Genomic DNA, 11,681 nt, shown 5'->3' with positions numbered 1-11,681 from the left:
TCTGTTTGCACGACGTGCAACACTTTTCTACAGAAATTCACTGCTCGTCCACAGAGCGCGCTCTGATGTGACGGCGTGAGGAGAAGCAGGAAGCAGCGTTTGTAGCGAGGGTGTACAGAGGACACATTCATGTGGCTGTTGTCGCTCTGGCTTCAAAGACACACTCGGTTTGGTGTGGCTTCACCGAAATTCATCACCATGAGATTTGACGCTGTGGTTTCATCGTGTGTGTGTGTGTGTGTGTGTGTAGGTGGAACTACAGACAGAAATAGATGTGCCTTCTCTACAGGTATGCACACCTGTATGTGTATAAGGACATCCTGAATGAGGAGCAGCTTGTCAACTGGAGACACATTCACTGTGAAGTACTACTGCAGTATAAATCTCAGTTATTGTACTTCACTGACACGCAGTTTGTTACTTTATTCTACAACTTCACTGCTCTCCTGAAGGAAACGTCGTACTTTTTACTGCACTTCATGTATTTGACTGCATGATTTAACAAGGTCCTGCACCTGACTCAAGTGTGTCACCTGCTCAGGTCTCTGATCTCAGGTCAGCCTTCCTGTTTAAACCGTCTGTTGCACAGGGTCTGAAGTGTCAGCTGGGACTGATCAGGATCTGATCCATGTGAACCACGTGTGATCGCCTCATTTTAAGACCAACGCAGGTACACAACAGACACTGACAGCAGTACTGACAGATGAAACTCAGTCTGAGCAAGGTGCAGGTCTGAAGTGAAAACACCTGTACAGGTGGCCCACACGTGTGTTCATGACATGTACATGAATATGCTGCTTACATAGTGTCTTATATTTAATACTGAGCCCTCAACACATTTATTTTCCTACAAAATGTTTGAATAAAATCATCTTTACATAACGAGTACTTTTACTGCTGGTATTTTAAGTGCTTCTTGCTTGTAGTACTTCTGTACGGTACTTTTAATTCAGTTGTAACAAATTTTTTAAAAAGTTTTTCACTTCCACGTGACTTTACATAAGATGAAGATAAAACAGTAACATAAAACACAACATGGGGGTAAATGTAGGATCCAAACCAAAGCAGAAGTGCTGTATTCGCCCCAGCCTCACACAGTCCGTGTACTGGAACCAGCAGGATCCAGAACCGCAGCACTCAGTGTAAACAGGTGGCTCATCAGATTCCCATCAGCAGCACAGAGGGAGTCGACCCAACACATGAAACCACAGCTCAACATGTTTTGCGATGTGGAGCTCAGATAGGAACCTCAGGCATGTGGTTTGGTGGGGGAGGGGCTGAGCGGCGACACACTGTTTCCTCCACTGCGGCAGCACCTCCAACTCGTTCTCATCGCAGACGGCCTGTTCAGTGGAGAGGAAAACATCCTCCACCTCTGCCTCCATGACTTTCTCCGCTTTGTCCCCAACATGCTGAGAAGACAACTTGTGAACTACAGCCACCACCCACCCAACACCCGTGGACTCCTCAGCCAGTCGACCTCTCAGTCAGTCCGTGGCCCCTCAGTCCGTGGCCCCTCAGCCAGTCAACCCCTCAGTCCGTGGCCCCTCAGCCAGTCGACCCCTCAGTCAGTCCGTGGCCCCTCAGTCCGTGGCCCCTCAGCCAGTCAACCCCTCAGTCCGTGGACCCCTTAGTCAGTCCGTCGACCTCTCAGCCCGTCAACCAAAATGAGGGCAAAATATCACTGACATCTGATTTACCAAATAAAGACTAATGGGTCGTAAAAACTGTGTCAACCAGTGAAAACCGGACCTACGTGTCAGTGACTGTGACTGAGCTGTTTCCTGTCAGTGAAAATCCAACACTCTGTGTAATTAAGCTACCTTTACATCTCACATGTAGATCTGGTCAGTGACGTTTGTGAAGTTTGTGAACCTGCTCTTAGCTTTAACATATTGTTAAGAAGCAAATGTGGATGTAATGTTTGGACTGGTTCCACTGTGCAGTTCTATCTGCTGACCGGTGATCTGGTCTGGGTCCACTTGCCTCCTCAACTTCAGTCAGTGTTGAGTTGGTACTCAGAAGAGCATGAAGACGATGGCTTCGACGACTCAGATCATCAGTTAATGATGGGTTGTGAATGACTGTTGTTTGTTTATTGCTGTGATTAAGTTAAGTCAGTGAACACACCATCTGGCCTGATGTTCAGTATCTGACTGTCCTCAGATCAGCTCAGTCTCAAACCAATCAATACTACATTGGCTCAGCAGTCTGCTGTTCATGTCAGCCATCACATCATGACTGTTTTTTGTGGTTTTCTCCTTCTTTTAGTAATCAGTTAATGAGGAAATGGTAAACCACAGCTGACCTCTCAGTCAGGATCTCCCCTGTTGTCAGATCAGTCAGCTGAGTTCTGTTCAGCTGACTGATCTGATGCTGACAAAAGACTGTCATGTTGATTGACAGTAACGCTGATGACGAGACGTTCACAGAGCAGCTCGGTTCACCTTCAGACAGACTTTCTGTTTCAAACACTGAGCTCAGTGTGACGCCGTCAGATTTCTGTTGTTTTTAGGCTGAAGGTCACAATGTGGACCTCCAGCTTGTGGGACAAAAAGAGTGAAGGTCAAACATGCCAGAGAAAGAGCAGCATGTTAAAAGCTCTGCTGTCTCAGGTCATAACAACAGACAGGTAACAGATGTCAGACTCGTAGTAAACTGAGACACATGGGTACATGCTGGCCTCATTTGAAAACAAACCAGATGATTTGAGTTGCAGGAAGTGGTTGGTTGGTGACTGGTTTAGTTTTCTGCTCGAGTTCGGGCTGCTCGCTCTCATACACATGGAGGAAGATCAACATGCAGAAAAATGAGTCGCGTCTCAGCACAGCTTGTGTTCAACAAATCACTTTATTCTTTGATTTGATTGATTTTTTTTTTGTGGTGATTTTTATTCAGTTACATACGAAACCTCAGAACTCATTCTGTGCTCGGTTTCAGTGACGTCTGCCCGACAGTCCTCACATTTTTGTCCACTTTCACATAGATTACCAGTTTCTAAACAGCAGCAGTCACAGATCAACGTGATGCTCCACGTGGAGTCCATATCTCCTCTCTGTGAGCTCTGTGTTTGGTCTCCACCACATCCAGAGGTAAACATCTGCTCTCCAGCTGCTGACTGAGGCCACCAGCTGGACTCAGACTGAGTCTGCGTCTGTCAGCTTACACTCAACCAGACAACACAAAAAAAGAAAAAACCAGGAGCAAAAAGAGGCTGAGAAGCTCTGCAGAGCTGCAGAGACGAGGACAAGCCTCTGTGATTTACTGGACTTGTGCTACAGTGAGCTCAGCAGACCGATTCAGGCTGTGGCAGCAAATCCCCTGAGTGCAGCGAACTGAGACACTATGGGCTCATCCACAGGAAGGATGTGTCATCTCTCCCTCCAGCAGAGTCTCACTTTAAAGGCTATGCTGATTTACATGAGGCTGCAGACTGTATCCTGACAATCAGGCGCTAACTGGTGACCAGCAGTCCTGCTCACGTCAACATCCAACACCAAGCTGTGGTCGAGCAGCAGCTAACTCAAAAAGATCAACAGATGGTGAACTTGTGTCAACTCTGAGAGAGGCTGAAATCAGCCCCTTGTCAACTGTAATGAACTGAGATTTCCATCACTGACTGATCCTGATCAGCTGGTGGTGAGGAAGCATTTACACACAATAAATAATGACTCACAATATTGAACAGGAAGTGTCACCGAGGGATGCACAACACACTGACTGATTGTTTAATTTTTACCTTGAAAGATGAATATGAAGCACAAGAGCTAATGAAGCTTCTTGTTCAAAACCTGCTGCTCAGAGTTTGCACTTCACAAACGAACTTAACTTCACGTTTCACCGTCTTGTGTTTGTCAGTGAAGGAGGTGGTTGACTTTCCTTCAGAGTGTTCATCCGCATTAGCTGTAAAGGAACATGAACTAAAACAACATTCATAGCTTTAACCTCAGCCGTTCACCTGTCAGACTCCACCCACTTTCTCACCTCCACACAGCAGACCAATACCAGCATGAGGCGGTCTGTTAGGTAGGGAACCATCAGTCACCATGAAACCAGTAAATACGAGAGGTAAACTTTTGTTTGGGATCTGATTTTGGAGAATCAACTCTCAGCTGAACGCAGTGACTGAAATCTGAGACTGAAGCTCATGTTGGCTCACAGTCCAGTAATTCATCTTCTGACATCACAGAATCTGCTGTGCGCCCAACAAAGATGTTTTCTGATTTACAGAACATCCTGTCAGCACCCCCACCCTCCTCCTCCTCCTTCTTCCTTTGTACACTCGCCACTCCTCCTTCCTGTCTCCCCGCCGGCTGACAAGAAACGCTGTCAGCTGCTGAGAATACAGCATTACAAGTCTGCTGAGGAAGGAGGGAGGAGGTCCAGTGAGGAGGCTCAGAGGAGGTTCTGAGGAGGCCCAGTGAAGAGGCTCAGTGAGGAGGCTCAGTGAGGAGGAGTCAGCGAGGAGGAGTCAGTGAGGAGGCTCAGCGAGGAGGAGTCAGCGAGGAGGCTCAGCGAGGAGGAGTCATCAAGGAGGCTCAGCGAGGAGGAGTCATCAAGGAGGCTCAGTGAAGAGTTTCGGTCAGGGGACTCCATGAGGAGGCTTGGGGAGGAGATGCCGTCTGGCTGCTGGATTGCTGTGCTGCTGCTCCTGCTGCCGGCTGTGACTCAGGCTCAGAGTGGAGACGGAGATGCTGATGTTGGTGAGTTTGAGATGTTTGAGTTTGTCACGCTGTGATGTCACACTGAGCCAACACAGAGAAATAAGCAGAAATCCTCACTGAGCACCAGAGAACTGATCAAACAGCAAACCGTACGTTTAGTAAAGACAGCAAAGAAGCTGAAGGTGGCAGATCACAGTACAGCACTGTGATCTGCATCAGCTATTGGGTCATACATCAAAATATTGGACACATTAAAATGTTCACCTGATGATGGCGCTAAAGTTCACAAAGACCAAGTAGATCTGAACCAAACTACATCTATTAGACAGAAAATGAATCCTCAGCAGTCGCTTGTTTAAGCTGTCTGTCACTGTCTTTCCTCAGTGTCTCCAATTTTCTGTTTCCTGTTTTATAACATTTTGAACCGCATCTCTTCGAATCTTTGAATCTTGGAGATGATGTCTTGCAACTTGCACCTGACATTTTAAGACCAGTGGCGAATCAACACATTCAGTGATAATAAAGGAATTGTTGTTTGCCGCCCAAGTTAAGACATTTCACTGTGATCCCAGAGGAAGACTCGGAGGATCGTCTTCGGTAAAACCAGTCATACCTGCTGGTTAGCCACAACCGGCACAACACGCCACCACCCCCACCTAACTGCGTATCGCAGCGTACCTCGAGCCTCAGTTCTGGGCCCACTTCTTCTTAGTTTATGTTATTCCTCTTGGTGACATTAGGAGTAAAAGCTTTTAGTTGAAACAGCTGATGTCTTCCTGCTCGTCTGGTTTCCCAAAAAGATTTTATGCTTTGATGATATTAATTGTTATTAATGTCTTGTAGTTTAGTGAGGATAAGAATTCTGACTTCTAATTCAGACTGATACTTCAGTTTTAACTTCTCTTCATCGGCTTACCATTTTGATCTGCTCACATACAAGCTGAGGTCGTCAAGTCAGCATGAACCAATTTGTATGTTTTTAAATCTCCTGGACAACATTACTTTACTTTTTTATTTTATTTTGTTTGTTATGGGGTTTTAAGTCTTACCAACATGTCTGGTGTCACTTGGCGTCTGTGTTGCTGTGCTGCATGAAAGGTTTCTGACCGGCAGACTCAGACCTCAGAGGAGACATGATGAGTCTCACATGACCAGCAGCTGGATGATGCAGCGATGAAGATGTTTTCACTGTTTCTCCTCAGACTCCAGAATCAGCTGCACCTCGGACATCATGACAGACGGAAGCAGTCTGACCTGTAAACTGGTCGAAGGCAGGAACGACAACGAGGACGATGAAGATTATCAGGCCGATGGCATCGAGAATATGACAGCATGGTGAAACACCTTAAGTTTCATTCCTGGATGACACACCAACAGCATTCAGTGAATGACAGAAATCTGTTTTGTTCTTCTGTTCACAGTTTCACTGACTTCAGCACGACGGGGAGGAAGTGTGTGAACAATTTTGGGGACACAGTCAGCTCCAGAGATCTGAGTCTCGTAGTTGATTTAAACGTGACAATCCACTTGAAGAGAGGAGGACAGATTTCAAAGACAATCGACCTGAAGAAGATCGGTAAACTCAGCAGCTTTGCATTCACCTCAAGATGTTTCCTGACATCAGAGGTGGGATACACCCATCCATCCATTTTCTATACCGCTTATCCGTCAGGGTCCGTCAGGGTCCGTCAGGGTCCCAGCTGACTACGGGCGAAAGGCAGGGGACACCCTGGACTGGTTGCCAGTCAATCGCAGGGCCAACACACAAAGACAGACAACCACACACTCTCACACTCACACCTAGGGGGCAATGTAGAGCAGCCAATGAACCTAATGTGCATGTTTTTGGGATTGTGGGAGGAAGCCGGAGAACCCGGAGAAAACCCACGCAGGCACAGGGAGAACATGCAAACTCCACATAGAAGGGCCCAGACCAGGATTCGAACCTGGAACCCTCTTGCTATGAGGCGACAGTGCTAACCACTGCACCACCGTGCCGCCCTGGGATACATCCAGAACAGCTTAAACCACAGTAACACAGGACAGAAACCTGATGCTAAGCCTAAACCTACTCGACACCTCGACATGAAAACACAAAGACGTCATGAACCCTGCGTCATGAACTGAAAGGATGAATCCTCTCGCTCACACTAAGCATAGTCCCAGCACAGCATCGTCCTATACATGCCATAAAGGAGGATGGCATGTACAGGACGATGCTGGAGGAAAGAGCATCAGTCATCAATTAGGGGGTTTTACCCTTCATATCATGTGGGGGTGGTGTTGTTCTGCTCTGATGTGATGCGAAAGGACTCATCCTCTGGAGGCCATGAACATCAACACATTTAAATCGTTTCAGTCTGAAAATGACATTTCTCATGTAGCACTGAGCCTATTCACTATGAGCTAATGATATGTCAGTTTTCTGCTCAAATGTTTCCCTGACCTCAGACAAATTGTAGCAGCTGTATCGGTCCTTTCTTGTTCCGGACCAGCCAGAGCAAACTGCGCCTGTGGCTGCTAGCCTCAGTGTTGTCTTTTGGTTCTTCGTTCTGCCCCTGCAGTTAAACCGAGAAGTCCTCAGGTGTGGAACGTTACCGTCAGTCGGGAGTCTCAGCAGGCTCTCATCCATATTCGGACTCCGTACCATAAAGAATACCTGAAAGTAGACAACCAGCTCTTCCAGCTGCTCATCTGGAGCGCTCACAGCAGCACGGTAACGTGGACTGACTTATTAGTTCTACGTCAGAGAATCTTCAGCAGTGGCTGAGCTGTTTACTGTTTTTCCTGTTTGACCACAGATTCAAAACATCTCATCATCAGACCACGTCGTCATGAAGATCGACATGCAGCAGCTCCAAAAACACACACAGTATCACGTCAGAGTGCGAGCGATACCACAGAAACACCTGCAGGGTACCTGGAGCGAATGGAGTGAAACGTTCAGTTTCACTACTCCTGCTGGTAAGAGAACGTCAACTTCTTCAAGAAGATGAGGAGAATGATTTCACCTAAGTCGGCTCTCTGCTTTTGTCCCAGAAGATAAACAGACAAATCCAAGGCAGGAGCTGTACACACTGAGCATGTGTCTCGTCCCTTTGTTTGTGGTCACTTCTGCGGTCGTTTTATTCTGGAAAAACAAGTATGACACATCTGGTTCCTTTGTCAAAAATCAGTGAATGCAGACAGGTGTCATATATTAATGATTCTTTTCTCTTTGTTTGACAGAATATTTACATACATGTGGCCGAGGATCCCGTACCCGAAACACACACTGATGCAGATCTGCCAGCCGAATAAAGTGAGTCCTTTCACCGTGATGTTGTCAAAAGAAAAAACAACAGCATCATGTTGTAAATGTTCAAAATGTTCGAGTAGCTGCACCCTCTAGTGGCCATAATAATTATGGCTCAGTCACAAGCAAAGGTGGGAGCAGCGTGGCTTTGAGCCAAACCATCATCTTTCCCAACTTTGAGGCCCATCACACCAAAACTAAATTCATCTGCATGTTCCCGCACAGTGTGAGCCTCCACGCTGGGTTTGTCGGTCAGCTGCTGTAGCTGGTGGACGAGCTTGGAAAAGGCTGAAACCATCAGTCACCATATCTCTTTTTTCTCTCTGTACTCAACTGTTTATGTTCTCAGAATTCTTCACCATCTCAACCAATAAAAAGTTGTTAAAAAGCCATAAAGAGCTGGCCAAGCTACCTGATCAGCTACCTGTCAGTTAGCTCACAGATTAACTGACTCACAGTCAGTCCATCAGTCAGTGTCAGGATGATGTCTCCTGTCTCCTGTCTCCTAACTGTGTGCGAACTCTGTGTTTGGAGCAGTTCGCCCTCCAACACATGAGCTGGATGCTGACACAGCTGATAACGTCCTCCATTTTGGCCTCTAAGGCTCCCCGCTCACTCAGAGTTGAACGTTGACAGGACGGCAGCTGTTGGTCCCATCAGTGTGATTCACAAGTTCACTAGAGACTAAATGGATTTACTTTTCCCTTGTGGATGTGAATGACTGACTTCACTCCAGATTTTCGACATTTTTAATGCTGTTTTGACTGTGCTTTAAACAAGTGTTTTATGATGCCTAGAAGTGTTTCTTGTGCCTGAGCCAACCAAAGCGAACTGATTCTGTGATTCTGTTCTTACAGGGTCTCCTTCTGAACTTCAAACCTGAGGTGTTCAGTGCCCTTAAAGTCTACCCGATGGAGAAAGCAGAGGAGCATCCATGTGAGGAAACAGTGCCTTCAGTCATCGCTGCTGCTGCTGGAGGTACACAGTCTAACCTTCCCTGCTCCACCCAGACCTCTGACTGCTCCACAAGCACCACCAGCATCAGTACAGAGGAGCTGGAGCTGTCTGCACTGCTGAGTGACAGAGAGGACAGTGTCCAGACCACCAGTCCATCGCCCACCCAGGTCCTCCAACTCGGGGAGAGGCCTGACACACCTCAGCCTGAGTGCAGCAGTGGAGGAAATGAGGCGGAGGTCTTCCGAGTGAGCCAGCAGGACGAAGCCTACGTCACCATGTCCAGTTTCTATCAAATAAAGTAGGTCCAGAGGAGGAGGAGGAACAGCAATCCACAGAGGATAATCAGATAATCATCAAACTGAGAATTGCTTAACGATGCTCTGAATCAGTGGCTCCCAACCTGGACATTGGGGCCCCTCACAATGTCCCAAGATGAATCTGAGGGGCCCCATTATTAAATGAATAAGAATGAAAGAAAACAGCTTTTTCTCTGTGCTATGGACGACAAGGTCAGTCAGTCAACCATTTTAGTCCAGACTGAAATAGCTCAACAGCTACAGCATTAATTGCCATGAAATTTGCTCCAGAAATTCAAGGTGCCCATAAGAACAAAACAAAAGGTTGGGATCCACTGATCTAAATAGTTAACTGAATAAAAACATTCTTCTTCAAAAGAATATGACATTCATCCAAAGACTTACTGATGATCACATTATTTATGATCAGTACAGGAACAGCCAATCAGAGACAGTGATCTTGTTTATGAATCCATACATTATGTCATTCTTCAAAAGCGCACAACTTTATTATTTTTTAAGTTTTTGAATGGCCACCTGAATATCTCCAGTAGAAATTCAAAGGCCACGCTGGCAGTTTAGAAAAAGAAAAGTCAAAGTGTGTACAGCAGAAATCCAACATTTTCTTACATCTGCCAGTAAAAGTGAAGGATTTTCACTTTAAATCTCACCTGAGTCTGAAATGTAACCTGCAGAAATTTGATAAATGACCCACAGGTACTGAAATGTAGCTTTTTTATGTATTTATCGCTTCTGATGCCCTATGATTACATCACATATATACTGATAATATCTAACAGATCATATACTGACATGCTTCCTCGTGCAGTCAGCTTCTGGAGCCCAGAGTTGGTTGTTAGAGGAACTTTAGAAGATCCCACCTGTGTTTCTGTATGTTTTACAACACAACACAGAATCCCACCATTCAGGCAGCTTGTTGGCTAAAAGGTCCTTTCATCTTTTAGTTGGTCAGTGTTCACTAGAGTGAATGACTCATCTCAAGCTTGTCTTTAAGTCTCAAACCATAGTGAATAAATGGGTTCTGAACGCTGCCGGGAAGGCAGTTGAACAACATTATTATGCTTTGGATTCATACAGATGGGTGACAAATGACAGTAAATGAGGTTGTGTTCTACCACGAGAACCCAGGACAACATCAGTTCTCCTTGTAATAGGTTCTGTACAATCCGTGGAACTCAAATGGAGGGTTGAACTAACTTCTGAAAGATAACAACTTTGGTGTTTTACTTGGGTTGGTGGAGACACCTAAAGCTCCCTTTATAACCTCTGGACCCTCCTTGGTGACCCCTGAACCACCAACAGGACCATTAGAACCAAAGAGTATCACTGGAACCTACTCCACCTGTAGGACTTATACCACCACCTGAAGGATACCTGGAACCTCCTCAAGTACCACCTAAACTTTATACTCTCTAAATCAGGGCTGGGCAATTAATGCCGACAGACACAGATACGTGGGTCCACAGGTGAATAATAAAAACACCAGGCTTTTTAGAATGAAAGCAACACAGTTGTATTGCATGCACAACATAAATACTTGTTCATTGTGTTAATGACTGACATTCTGCGGGCTGGACAGGGATGCCCAAAGGGCCGTATGTGGTCCGCGGGCCGCAAAATGCCCAGGTCTGCTCCAAACAATGTGCAAGTAAATGACAGGCTATTCAGATGTAGGACCCTTCGAACTTCAGCACTGACCATGAGAACCACACTAATGAGCCATAGAACCCTCTCAAAGAACACTGGGAAGATTTCTAGAACCTTCTCAGGACCACCAAAAGGATCACAACAACCAATCTACAAACTTTGTTCAACCACGAGCCTTCAGGACAGTTTGAGAGTTCTTTGTCATTCAAAGCTTTTGGAAACACGTGTCCTCACTGTGTTTCATTTACTTAGGTTTTCATTTAGTTTGTCACCTGTCTGTATGAAGATGTGCTGCAACTGTTCAATGAGCTAAAACATGCAGAAACACCAGTGAGGTCCTTCGAATGAAAGCTGCTCGTATCTGCACTTAAACTGTTAGAGAACTGAAAAACATATGCTGTGGGCTCTTCTCACTGCTTTGAAGCACTCAGTCCACATCCATCACAGTGAGCCTTCACGACCACAGCGGCTGCAGGTCAGAACCCGGCACAGCCGATTCTGTTTGTGTAGACGTCAAACACGATGCTGCTTCTTCACATCTGCGACACAACTAACCCCTTAGGTTTCCTCACAGCCATAACAAATACACAGCATGTGTTCTCAGTTTTCTTTAACAAGTCTGATTGTAATATTTCACTCCGATTCAACTGTTGGTGTTATCTCTTATGACATTTTGTCCATCCAGTGTTTTTATTTAAACTAAGCCTTTAGTGTTTCATATCAACATACAATAAAATATCATGTAATGAAAACATGGTGCTGCCTTCTGTTCACATTAGAGAAATATTAAGTTTTAAATAC

General features: G+C 45.8%; 1 protein-coding gene across 2 annotated transcripts; it reads left to right on the top strand.

The window, feature by feature from the left end:
* Nucleotides 1-4,373: 4,373 nt before the first annotated feature.
* Nucleotides 4,374-11,632, top strand: il7r (interleukin 7 receptor). 2 transcript variants are annotated; one of them, XM_046375402.1, is made up of 8 exons: nt 4,374-4,703; nt 5,867-5,999; nt 6,086-6,240; nt 7,229-7,380; nt 7,466-7,628; nt 7,704-7,806; nt 7,893-7,965; nt 8,817-11,632. In XM_046375402.1, the coding sequence occupies exons 1-8, from the start codon at nt 4,595-4,597 to the stop codon at nt 9,216-9,218; spliced, it is 1,290 nt and encodes a 429-aa protein (XP_046231358.1). In that variant the 5' UTR covers nt 4,374-4,594; the 3' UTR covers nt 9,219-11,632. The 2 variants fall into 2 exon arrangements, with proteins under 2 accessions (XP_046231358.1, XP_046231359.1); XM_046375403.1 differs by having other exon boundaries at nt 4,375-4,703; nt 7,707-7,806.
* Nucleotides 11,633-11,681: the final 49 nt, after the last annotated feature.

Source organism: Scatophagus argus, chromosome 20, assembly GCF_020382885.2.
Source record: "Scatophagus argus isolate fScaArg1 chromosome 20, fScaArg1.pri, whole genome shotgun sequence".
NCBI classification, from domain to species: Eukaryota; Metazoa; Chordata; class Actinopteri; family Scatophagidae; genus Scatophagus; species Scatophagus argus.
Note: the sequence above shows the minus strand (reverse complement) of the source record. Positions and strands in the feature narration are given on the sequence as shown.